Source organism: Hemitrygon akajei, chromosome 11 (genome assembly GCF_048418815.1).
Source record: "Hemitrygon akajei chromosome 11, sHemAka1.3, whole genome shotgun sequence".
NCBI classification, from domain to species: Eukaryota; Metazoa; Chordata; class Chondrichthyes; order Myliobatiformes; family Dasyatidae; genus Hemitrygon; species Hemitrygon akajei.
The window spans coordinates 112,774,774-112,788,314 of record NC_133134.1 but is presented as its reverse complement, the minus strand read 5'-3'; the positions used below and the strand labels follow the sequence as shown (position 1 = coordinate 112,788,314).

The 13,541-nt window shown below is 41.1% G+C and overlaps 1 protein-coding gene across 5 annotated transcripts in view; it reads right to left on the bottom strand.

The window, feature by feature from the left end:
* Positions 1 to 13,541, bottom strand: part of stx16 (syntaxin 16) — a 46,863-nt gene that overhangs the window by 18,250 nt on the left and 15,072 nt on the right. For 4 of the 5 annotated variants that reach the window (XM_073061519.1, XM_073061521.1, XM_073061524.1 and 1 more), the window contains exons 2-3: positions 2,867 to 2,974; positions 1,139 to 1,279 (exon numbers count right to left, since the gene is read on the bottom strand). In XM_073061519.1, the coding sequence (XP_072917620.1) occupies positions 1,139 to 1,279; positions 2,867 to 2,974 (249 nt within the window). Of the gene's footprint in view, positions 1 to 1,138; positions 1,280 to 2,866; positions 2,975 to 8,342; positions 11,708 to 13,541 lie in introns of those variants that run through there. The other variant, XM_073061522.1, reaches the window with a different exon arrangement.

Below are 13,541 nucleotides of genomic sequence, written 5' to 3'. Positions count from 1 at the left end.
GCCCCTTCCTCCTGCACCATCTCCTCAGCCATGTGTTAAATTGTATGATCTTCCTATTTCTGGCCTCACTAGCACATGGAGCAGGTAGTGATCCTGCGATCACAACCCTAGAGGTCCTGTTCTTTAACTGAGCACCTAACTCTCTGAATTCACTTTGCAGGACCTCATCACCCTTCCTATCTATGTCACTGGTATTAAGATGGACCATGTCCTCTGGCTGCTCACCCTCCCACTTAAGAATGCTGTGGACTCTATGCGAGATGTCCCAGACCCTGAAATCCGGGAGGCAATATACCATCTGGGAATCTCATTCTCATGCACAGCATCTCCCATTTGTACCCCTAACCAATGAATCCCCTACCACTACAGTGTGCCTCTTCTCTCCCTTCCCTTCTGAGCCACAGAGCAAGAGTAAGTGACAGAGATCTGACTGCCGTGGCTTTCCTGCACTAGGTCACCACCACCACCAAACGGTATCCAAAGTAGTATACCTGTTGTTGAGGAGAATGGTGACAGGGGTACTCTGCACTATCGCCTTTCCTCCTCCTTACAGTCACCCAGTAACTTGTATCCTGCACCTTGGATACTGGTACCTCCCCATATGCCCTGTCGATCAACCCCTCAGCCTCCCTCATCATTTGGCATTCATCCATCTCTGGCTCCACCTCCTTAACACAGCCTGAAAGGAGCTGCAGCTGGATATACTTCTTGTAAGTGGAGTCATCGGGGCACTGGAGGTCTCCCTGCTGTCCCACATCCGGCAAGAGGATCATTCCACTATTCTGCCCAAAATCCCTACTGTACGAAGAAAGAAAGAAAAAATCTAGCCACAACCTCCATCTCTTCTCATCAAAGTTTCTATTTGCAGATATTTGCAGCAGTAGTACAAAGATACAGAGCACTGCAAATGACAAAAGCTATACATACAAGCCAGATATCACAGCTCATGCACATATTAGCAACAATATTGACTTGCATGGCATATTAAGTCTGACTTTAAAAAAGTCAGCTAAGGAACACTTTACAGGTCGAACAGCTTACAAAGTTCTACAATGGCTTTCCAAATGAGGGTCACATTATTCTCCCTTTTCTCACCTAAGCATCTCCCCTCTATCGCTGCTCCCTCAGCATTCCCTACCTGAGTTATTTCCTGGGTAGTGATTTCTATTGCGTGCTCCTCCGCAGTGCTGTCATCCAACGTAGGTCGGTTCAGGTACTTGTCATGTAAGCTGGCGAGCTCCTTCATCTTCTGCTTTATTCTGGTGATGTCAAATTGAATCTAAAGGGGTGGGGAAGAGAGGTGAACTAAACATGTTAAATGTCATCGCACAGCTACTCTCTGCCAGCCTCCTTGACAGGCCCCTCCATTAATGAATGTTCTGACAGGTACCTCCTGAATTAGATTTCCACTCTTCTGACAAACTGAAACACAGAGCAAAGAACATCTTATAGGGACAAGGAAGAACATTGTTCATAACCCTTTGCATCCCATCCGTGGCTGTGGTCCACACCATTCTCTAATGACTTACCTCCACTGTCCATTTGCAAAGGATTTTTCATGCATAATTCTTTCCTATCCAGCAGAAGCTAAAGATTGTTTTCACATTTCTACATATCTGAGATCCCTAATTTCTTTCACTGCCCACCTGCAAACAATATCTCCATAATTCAAAAACCTACTAGATTCAATCAGTAGCTAGAGAATACACACAAAATGTTGGAGGAACCCAACATGTCAGGCAGAATCTATGGAAAGGAATAAACAGTCGACGTTTCAGGCTGACACCCATCATCAGAACTGGAAAGGAAATGGCACAAGCCAGAATAATAAACTGGAGGGAGGGGAAGTTGTACAAGCAGACAAACGATAGGTGAGACCAGGTGAAGGGAAAGCTGGGTGGTTGAGGGGGACACTGGGTGGGGGGGGGGGGGGAGAGGGAAAGAAATGTGAAGCTGGGAGGTGAAAAGTGGAAAAGGTAAAGGGCTGAGAAGAAATCTGGTAGCATTCTCCCTACCCAACAACTGAATGATCAGAGGGAGTTTCCCATTCATTAAACACAACAAATAGAGTGCTCAGTCTCCTCATGGCTTGATACATAGCAGGGAGAATCTCATCATGGCCTGACACATGTACCAGAAGGAGACTCCTCATTCCCTGTCACGGTAGTGGAGTGGTTAGCACAACGCTATTACAGCTCAGGGCATCAGACTTCGGAATTCAATTCCCAAGTGTTTTGTTTGAAAGTCTGTACATTCTTCCTGTGTGCACATGGGTTTCCACTGGGTGCTCTGGTTTCCTCCCATCATCCAAAGACATACCGGTTAGTAAGTTAATTGGTCATTGTAAATTTTCCTGTGATTAGGCTAGTGTTAAATAGGTGTGTTGCTGGGTGGCACAACTCATTGAGCCAGAAGGGCCTGTTCTGCACTCTCATTCTAAATAAATAAAATACCAATTACATTAATTTTTCCCGTTTCCTAAAATATGCACTGATGTACACTTGGTAGGGTGAACATCCTCACCTTCTGATACACCAGGGAGTCTCCGTATTCTCCAACAGAGACTCATCCTATTATAGCCTGATCAAAGACTCCCACTTCCCGAAAGAGAACTCTCCCTTGAATGATTATAGCAAGGCACAATCTCTTCCACCCTCTCATATGCCTGGTTTTGGAAAGCCTTCTCATTCCGTCAGAAGACAACGTATGAGATCGGTTGATTGCACCTCCTTTCCTCTCTCTTACTTCTCCCACCAGTCTCTCACACCAAGTAGCAAATGAGGACTTTGAACATTCACGAACTAGCACTTGACAATTTTCCCAGTAACGTGTAAGCTGTGTCAGCCAGAGATAACTCATCACTTACTTGTTCCGCTCCATCCACCCATTTAGGAGGCAGCCTCTTACTGACACCAATGGCAGCTTCTGGATCCAAGCTGATTCCGGACACCAAGGCCATGCGATCATTGGCAATCTGTTAGCAAGGCAAACACACAGTTAGTGCCCTCTTAACCATGTGTCAAACAAATACCAGTGCTTTCTAGCTGCATATCCCTTTCAGTGTGATTGATCCTAAGGAATTCTTACTATTAATGTAGTTTTATATTACTTCAATCAGATCCATCACTTAACTGGGTTAGTAGTGCTTGTGCACAGAAGCTCCAAATTACACAATATGGCTTTCAGCACATTATAACACTTCAGAGCTTTGTGCATTACCACAGTACCAGCCATTGACCGTGAAAAAAATAGCAAACGTCAAGAACAATGCAAATTATGGGTGGTAGGGCTCTGAAACAGTTCAGACTTCAAAGGTTGGATATACTCTGTACCAACATTCCTACTATGGCCATTTCCAAAGGAAAACTGAATGACTTGTTTGAGACAATTTCATCACAGTTTATTAAATGGACACAGTAATTTTGTTTATGACCAAGTCAAAGTTTATGACATTACACCATGGAGAAAAGCTGAGAGCTTTCAGAATGTAACCATATTTTAATTCAATGGTCCCAAAAAGTCTGGGATTAACTAACCCTCATCTCAACCCTCATCTCCAAACTTTTCAATTTTATCAACCCTCTCAGCAGAACTCAAAATGATGCTATATTGTGACCCCTAGAATCTCTGAGGCTATGCTTTCCATTTTCCAAACCACTACAGACAGAATGTGGTATCTGATTCACTGGAAGAGTCACAATCTTTGGCCCAAGCACCTTCATCTTCCAATAATCCATAATATTCAATTAATCCCAGTTTAAAATCCATTTACAAGTACCCTTGATGTTTTTCACCTTAGTGAAGATATTTTTATTACAAGAATTTTAGACCCCAATGAATATTTGCAGCTTCTTTGATTGCAGTGTTTAAATCAATTTAGATTCACTCATCCTTTTTAGATTCTTTCTAAACTGGAGAAACTGTCTTTTTTCCCTTAATACCCAACTGCTCTTAATGTCTCAGTCCATTTCTATATTCCATCCAACATCTAACGGACTGTCTTCAAAGCAAGGTAAGTAGAAGGAAATCCAAAACTCACAGGAATGCAAGATGCCAAATCATGAAGCGATCTCTAGAAATTGACTTCCAGTTAGTCAGTGAAATATCCCCACATTCTCAGATAGTGTGAAGACTCTGCTATTACCCTGTAGGATCCATTTTCCCTCAACTAATTTCATCCCATTTCCTGTTCATTTGCTCAAGCATTATTCCATATACAGGGGACAAAAAGAAAAGACTTAAAATAATTAGAAACTTTCTTATGCTCAAAACTCGGGCAACTATGTTCTATGAGGCTTCTTTAATGAAAGTGTAATCTTCATACAAGCCCTTGTAACACAACCTAATCTTGGAAAGCAATAAAAGATGGATTTTCAGATATGTGTCAAATAGCCTCCTCCTTTGTGGCAAGGAAATATGAATAAATAAGAATACACTGGGCAGGACCCTGGCAACAGAATTCTGATGAATGAATTACAAAAAAAAAGTCACAGAATCATTAAGGTATCAATCAGCCTATCTAGTATATGCTGGCTCTTATAAGAGTGACACAATAGCACCCCAAATTACTTTCACTCTCAAGTGCCATACAATCCATGTTCAAAAATTCCAATTAATTCTGTTCATTCATTTTACTCAACATGGGCATAGCTGGCAAAGCCAAAATTTATAGCCCATTTCTAAGGGCACTTGATAAGGTGATGGCAAGTCATCTGCTTGAAACACCATGATCCTTGGAAAGGAAGTGGTCTTCCCATGCCCTGGCTGCCTTTGTCCTTCTTTATATAAAGGCTTTAAGATTGAGGAAAGTATTCTTAATTAGTGGTTGCAATGTATTTCACAAATGGTACACCCTAAGCAATGATGCATCAGTAAAGGAAGGAAGGCATGTTTAGGTAGTGGATGGACCTTCAATCAAGGATAGTGCTTTGGGACTATATTATCTGAGCAAATCAATCACACTGCCATCTTTTGTGCCTTGGTGATGGGGAAGAAATTTGGAATGAGGAACTCACTGCCAATACCAACTTCTGAACTTACTTTTTACTTTTTTTTTTAAAGACAAAGCATTTCATGTTCTAGTCCAATCAAGTTTTTGGTCAATGGCAACCTCTAGAAAGTTGTCTGGGGGCACTTAGCATTGGCCCTACTTGGAACTAGTCATTTTCTGGCATTTTTAAAGGCACAAATATTAGTTGCCATTTATCGGCTAATGCTTGTACATTGTCTGTGCCTTGCTGCGTGCAGAGACAGATTGGTTCATTGGCCTAGAAACTGTGAATGGAATTTAATTCTGCACAATCAAAAGCACACATCCCCGCTTCCGACCTGATATCATAAGGAAAGTCATTAATGAAGCAGTTGAAGATGCTTGGGCCCGGAAATATATCCTCATTCTTTCGTTGTTGCTAGGTCTAAATTTTAGAAGTCTATTATTGATATTCGCTACATTTTCACTTCCTGAACTATCACTGTCCACTACATGTTTTCTCGAGGAATGCGGGATTGTCAACTAGTTATTAGGAACCATTGAAGCAATATCCTGGGACCGGGGATGACTGATCAATGACCAAAACCACCTTCCACTGTCCAATGTACAAGTCCAGGATTGGTCATTAATGATGTCCATTGACTTTGGTTTTACTTGAATTCCCTGGTAATGCACTCAGTCAAACACTGCCTTGGTGTTAAGAGCTGTCACTCTCAACTCCCCTCTGACATTCAGCTTTTCAATCCATGCTTGGACCAAGGCCGTGACAGTGAAACCAAAACTGGGCATTGGTAAGCAGCTTAAGACAAGAGGTACAAGCAGAATTAGGCCATTTGGTCTTTATGTCTGCATCATCATTTGATCATAACTGATTTATTTCCTCTCTCAATCCCAGTCTCTCGTCTTCTCCCCAGAACTTTGATGCTCTTACTAATCAAGAATGGATCAACCTTCGCTTTAACTATCCAATGATTTGGCTTCAACAGCCGTCAATGGCAATGAATTGCACAGATTCACACCTTCTGACTAAAAATAGTTGCCCTCATCTCTATTCTAAAGGGAGATGCTTTTATTCTCACATCCTAGACTCTTCCACCTTGGAAACACCCTCTCCATGTCTACACTATGATGGCCTTTCAAGACTGGGTAGGTTATTGATGAGAAAGTGCAATTTCATAGCACTGTTGACAATGCCTTCCATCATCTTAATGATGATTGAAAAGTAGATTTGCTGGCAATTAGGCTGATGGAATTAATCCTGCTTAGTATGAGCAGTTTTCCATATTATCAGGTAGATGCCCATGCTGTAATTACACCGGAAATTGGCTAGAGGCACGGCTAGAATAGGAGTGCAGGTTTTCAGTACTAAATTAAAGATGTTCTCAATTACATGGTCTTTCCTGTCTCTAACACTCCGAGCGATTTCATGATATTATGTGGAGTGAATCAACTGACTGAGGACTGGCTTCTGTGGTGGTAGGGATCTCAGGAGGAAACAGATGGTTTACCCACTCAACACTGGTTGAACGTGGTTGCGAATGTTTTAGCCTAACCTTTTACGCTCACTGGTGGCCTCTATGATTATTGAGGGGGGTATTCCACCCCAGCTCCTTTTGTTTAGCTGTTCATGTATTCATTGCCATTCATAACTAGTGGAATTACTTCGTTCTGCAATGTAGTAAACATTCAAATATTCAATTCGGATTCTAATTTTTACTATGTTTCTGCTCCCAACACGCCTTTTGTAGCCCTCACTGAAGTAAATGTAAAGTGTGAGAATATAGCTTATGGGCAGTGCATTCCACATCATAATCACAATGTAAATACATTTACAATAGGCCTACAGCAGATACAATCTCACTGGCTCTCCATTCGGCCATGGACCACCTGGACAAAGCAATACCCACGTCAGGCCACTGTTTATTGATTACAGCTCAGCGTTCAACGCTATCATACCCTTAGTACTAATCAACAAGCTCCAAAACCTGGGCCTCCATACCTCCTTCTGCAACTAGATTCTTGACTTCCTCATCGAGAGACCACAGTTAGTATGGATCAGAAATAACATCTCCTACTCACTGACAATCAACACTGGCACACCTCAATGGTATGTGCTTAGCCCACTGCTCTACACCCATGACTATGTGGCTAGGCACAGCTCAAATGCCATCTATAAATTTGCTAATGACACAGCTGTTAATGGGAGAATCTCAGATGGTGACAAGAATGCATCGGCTAACAGAATGGTGTCACAACAACATCTTGTACTCAATGTTATTAACACCAAGAAATCGATTGTGGACTTCAGGAGGTGGAAGTCAAGGGAACACACACCAGCAGTTACATGCCATTACAAGTGAGGAGATTCAGTACATCACCAATGACTCTAGCAAATTTATTCAGATGTACTGTAGAGTACATTCTAACTGGTTGTACCACCGTCTGGTATGGAAGGGCAACTGCACAGGATAGAAAAAGTTGCAGAGGGTTACAAACTCAGCCAGTTTCATCGTGAGCATTAGCCTCCCCAGAATCAAGGACATCTTCAAGGGGCAATGCCTCAAAAGGGTGCCATCTATCATTAAGGAACCCCATCACTGAAGACATGCTCTCTTCTTATTATTACCTTCAGAGAGGAGATACAGGAGCCTGAGGACACACATTCAACACATTTCATGACAAATGTCAGTGATATTAAACTTGATTTTGATTCTAGTACCCATTTTCTGTACATTTTACCCAAAACTTTAACTCTGGGTCTAATGGCCCAAGAACCATGCAATGAAAGGGTTAGTTTATGTTAACTCACTTTAACTAAACAATTCATGATACTGTGTCCCTTTACTGAACCTCTTCTCATCCTACTCTACTCTAAGGAGAACAACCTCATTTATCAATTGTTGAATCAACCTGTGAAATTTCTGATCAGCTGAACCACTTATAGCAAGAGAAGAACATCAGGACAATTCTCAGGATGTTCAAACACAATAATGCAGATTGAGATTTCAACAGTAGAGGCATAGGAACAGATACAAGGCATATTCATGGTCAAACAGAAGAGTGAATTTTTATTATTTGGGTACACCATGGAAAATAAATAAAATCAGTCTTTGTTTATATGGCAAGAGCCGTTTGGTGGCTGTATATAAATATTGTTAACTGGTGTTGAAGTAATGCTTCATACCAAAGGCCACTACTGATGAAGAAAGCTGAATTTTTAAACAAATTCAAACTCAGTGCCTGAAGGCAATTTAGGAATTCCTGTTAAATTAAATTTTCAGCACAAGATTACTCTGGACTCTAGAATCAAATAGCTCACTCTGCAGTTTAAAAATGATAAATTTGACAGTACCTCATCCAACTCCTGCAGCGATTGGTAGCATCCATCAACCCAGCCAACCAGGAAGACCAGAGAACAGAGAACAGATACAGGTTGCCGAATTGGACAGCAAGAAAAAAAAAGTCAACAGTAAATATTAGAACCCAGCACTCCCAACAGCAGTAGCTACTTTGTAACCAAGTCCAATGCCAAAGTTCAGTCAGTTAACATATTTCGGAGAAAACCAAAATTCCTCTGAACAATCCTGCAATGTTGCTTTCTGTCACAAAGCAAGGAGTGGAAAGAGAACTGTTAATGAGGTCAAATTAAGTAAACTATCTAACATAATGTAGGATCCTGGGGGAGGGGAGGGGTTGGATAACCACTGTACCAAACCAGCTGAATGTCTGCAGAATGAATGCTGTGGTAATAATTTATGACTCATTAGATCCCTATCAGAAGCAGTCACAGTTCACAGGGATTAACATAGAACACAGAACAATACAGCACAGTACAGGCCCTTTGGCTCACAATGTTGTGTCGACCCTTAAACCCTGCCTCCCACATAACCCCCCCACCTTAAATTCCTCCATATACCTGTCTAGTAGTCTCTTAAACTTCACTAGTGTATCTGCCTCCACCACTGACTCAGGCAGTGCATTCCATGAACCAACTACTCTCTGAGTAAAAAATAATTTATGACTCATTAGCTCTTCATGGGTCCCCATCAGAAGCAGTCATTAACATTTCTAAATATTTCACCATTGAGTTACTTTTGAAGTGTAGATTCTATACTATGCACAAATGCAACAACTATTTCGCAAATAGCAAGGTTCTGCAAAAGCCCAAGACAAATAACCGAGGAAACCTATTTTCTTATGTCACTGACTGAAGGTGACATGTCAAGAATAAAACCTGCATTTCTCCATGGCTCTAATCAGCATCACAGTACAATGAATCAGGAACTCAGAATGCAACACTCCATTTGCAATTAAGTTTCAGCCCAGATTATGTAGTGAAGAACGTTAGTAAATCTTCAGTGGTCTAAACATTAGAACATTAGCTCACCTTTACATAGAAGTAATACAAAGCTCTATCAACCACTAAACTGCTTCCGCACCTAGACAACTAACCCAAAATCCATTACATCTGATAAATACTGAGAAGGTCCTTCTCATAACAACTCTTCTTTAAGACACCAACTACATTTTCTCCCTCAGTAGGCATCCAAGCAACTGTTAGCAACTACCAATAGCCTATTGCCCCCCAAACTGAGCTCACCATAATCTGTCCATTACAGAGTCTGTCTACTTCCATCATGAACACAGCCATGCTCCAACCTTCCTCCTTTTGCTTCTGAGATCTTCCATATGCCTCACTTTCCTCCTGATCTGACTATGTCACTTCTCCCCTGGGTTCGCTGCTCAAATCCTCCCATCGTCATTTCAACACGTGCACAAACTGTAATGTTTCTGCCTGCAGGGGTCCTAAAACTAGAATCAAATACTTTAAAAGAACAATTAAATCATTCCAATAGAGGGGAAATGGTTCTACCCAGAATGTGATGAGAGTGCAGGACATTCTAGAATGTGTGGCTGAGAAAACTAAACTAAATGCAATCAAATAGAAGGCTGGGCTGAACGAGCAAAATGAAAAAAGGCTGAAGGAAGACATGTGCAAGGGTAACAGAAGCAGAGGTGAAAGGTCTGAAAGTTCAATCATGCTCACAACTTGGAGCATGTGAAATCCCAGTTCCATGACCTTCTGAAGCCAACACTTCAAACTTCAGCGACTGTGCTTAACGTGCCTTCAAAATTGCTACTTTTCAGAATTACTTCAGTCCTGACCAGAACCCTTACACTTATCTGACAGTGAAACTCCACACTTCTCCCTATATCTGGGCGCTTTGATAGAAAAACAGATGACTGGCAGATGGCAAAGAGTGGGAATAAAGGGGGCTTTTCTGATTGGCACTGGGTCCACGACTTTTCACGGTATATGTTAATAACCTGGATGATGGAATTGAGGGCTTTGTGGATGTTACAGAGATAGCTGGGAAGGCAGGTTGCGTTGAGAATCGGGGAGCCTGCAATTAGAGTTGGATAGGTTGTGAGAATTGTGCAAAGAAGTGGCAGATGGGATACAGCATAGGGAAATCTATGGTCATGCACTTGGGTAGAAGGAATAAAGGTGTAGATTATTTTCTAACTGGGGAGAAAATTCAGAAATAGGTGCAAAGGGTTGACTGGATAGTAAGGCAGGCAAATGCAATATTAGCAGTCATTTCAAGGGGAATAGAATATAAAAAAGGATGCAATGCTGTGGCTTTATAAGGCATTGGTCAGACCATATTTAGAATGTTGCGAGCAGTTTTGGGCCCCATATCTAAAGAAGGACCTGCTGGTATTGGATATTGTCCAGAGGATGTTTACAAGTATTAATCTGGGAATAAAAGGGCTAACATATGAGAAACATTTGATGACTCTGGGCCTGTACTCAAGAGTGTAGAAGGATAAGGAGGGAGCTCATTGAAAATCCTACATAGAGTGGACATAGTGAGTAAGTTTCCAGTGGAGGGGGGCCTAAGACCAGAGGACAAAGCCTCAGAATTAAAGGACTTCCCTTTAAATCAGAGATGAGGAGAATTTCTTCAGCCAGAGACCAAGTCATTGGGTATACTTAAAGCAAAGGTTGGTAGGTTCCTGATTAGCAAGGATGGCAAATGTTACAAGACAATGACATGGGCATATTGTCAACAGTTTTGGGCACCACATCTCAGAAAGGATGTGCTGTCATTGGACAGAGTCCAAAGGAGGTTCATAAGGATGTCTCCGGAAATGAAGGGGTTAACATATGAGGAGCATTTGGTAGGTTTGGGCCTGTGCTCACTGGAATTTAGAAGAATGTGTGGGGATCTCATTGAAGCCTACCAAATATTGAAAGGACTTGTTAGAGTGGATGTAGAGAGGACGTTTCCTATGATGGGGGTATCCAGAAGTAGAGAGCAGTCTCAAAATTAAGGGATGCTCTTTAGAAAGGAGGATTTTTTTTAGCCAGAGAGTAATAAATCTGTGGAGTGCTCTGTCACAGACTCTGGTGGAGGCCAAGTCCATGCATATATTTACTGCCGAAGTTGATCATTTCCTGATCAGTCAGGGCATCAAAGGATATGGGAAGAAGGCAGGTGTATGGGATTGAGTGAGATCCGGGATCACCATTATCAGCATAATGGCGGAGCAGACTTGAAGGGCTGAATGGCCTAGTTCTGCTCCCATTTCTTATGGTCTGATAAGAGGGAATAACAAATCTTTCTTCTTCATCCTTTCTGCTTTTACTATCTCCCTTAAAACTCACCCCGACACCTCAGCTTCCATGTCCCCCCATGTCTCAACAAACATTTTGATGATTAAGGTACAATGCTGGTACAATCTGTTTCTACATTATCCAAAATATATAATAATGCCCCACAAGTACACACACCCCTCAGCATCACCCAGAAACAGATTCCCCCTCATCCCAATGAAAAACGCAATATACAATTTCATCTAATAATACAATGCCTATCAGATTGTAATAAGATACAGTCAAGATCTTTCACTCCACGTGCATAATTCTTCAACTAATAGAAAGCAGCACTGAAACACTCTGCAGCAATACACAATACCATCCTTGTCTCAGTGACAGAACTCTCACCCTTGAATTGTTCAAATGACTGGAAACTTGATTACAAAATCTAGACTGAGATTCATTCCAGGGCAGGGCTGATATAAGAGATTCTGCATTTTGGATCAGAACCATATTAGGTAGGCAAGAGAGATTTCAAGGCATCACCTGAAGAAAATCAGGGTAGTTTTATCAATGACATTGTTAATACACAGTACACCTCTAACACTAAAAGTGGTTAATTAAAAAGTTTAGGTTCCTCATACCCAATTTTGAGAGTTTGCTGTGCATAAATTATTCTACCCAACTTTAGAGCTGAAATTCTAATAGAAATTATAGTACTTTAGGAATATTTTAGATTGCAAGACCTGTTACGTAAATAGATTCCTTTCTTTGAAGCTCCAATTTTCTCCGATTTCTATAAGTAGAATGCTGTGGAGTAATGCAAAAGGATAACTGGATACCAGGTTCAGACTGTTCAAATAGAACTTCGTGTAACACACTTATAAACTGTAAAGGACTAACACATGGTCATGATCCTTGTAATTAAATAATCAAAAGGGAAAAGCATCAAATGTTAAAGTAACAAGAGAAAAATTTATTCTGTCTTCTACAAAATCAACCACAAAATCCAAGACTCTGAATACAAGAGATTATTTTGATTCGCTAAAGCTCTTGTTCAGGGCCACTCTGTCAGTAACCGACTATTTTGTTGCTGCTTATGAGAACTCAGAAGTGAGGAACAGCAAAACGTGTTATTTTAGGGATCCAACATAAAGCATTCTCATTCAATTTAGCATGAGTGAAATTCAGGATATGTTCCCACCATACTGCCCTTATCCAAATTTAGAAGTTCCCTTCATTGTCTTGAGTGCTATGCCATTCTGACCAGCCAACTGTAGCATTTCTAACCAGCATGGTCAATGGGATGGTCATGTATGCCGTGGAGCTGATGCCATTAGGAAATGAGTACAGTCAGTCATAAAATACTTATTAAGCCTTAGCCGCATGCCAGAGAGGTGTATAAATCCCAAAGCAAATACATTAACTAATCCTTAACTTACAGATCAAACTCTGCACTAACACACTGCAAACTGCACACACACCACAGCACAAATATTGCACTTCCCAAAATGTGCAAATGCAATGCATACTTGGCAATTTTGTGATAAAACCCACAAGTAATATTCTATTACATTTCTTTGCATTGATTTTAACAAGATAAATTTTTAGAGAACATTAGAATTATTACAGTTATAAGCATGAAAAAGCATCGGAAACAAACTTTCTCTGTGAATTTTATAGGATAGTTTTCTTTTCTAATTATTTTTGAAGAAGTTAGCACCAACTTGGGGCGGCACCTGGAGGTTTACAGTGGTTGCTCAGCTCAGTATGGTTCACTGTATAACCACCAAGAAAGTTCAGCTAATTTTCTCCTCTTCCTAGCCCTTGGCCAATATAACATTCCCCCCTTCTGTTGTTCTGTTATGGTATTTAACTTCGTAAGGAGCCCTCAAAATTTACAATTATTTGCAATGTTATTAGCTAACTTTCACTGTTGGATATTAA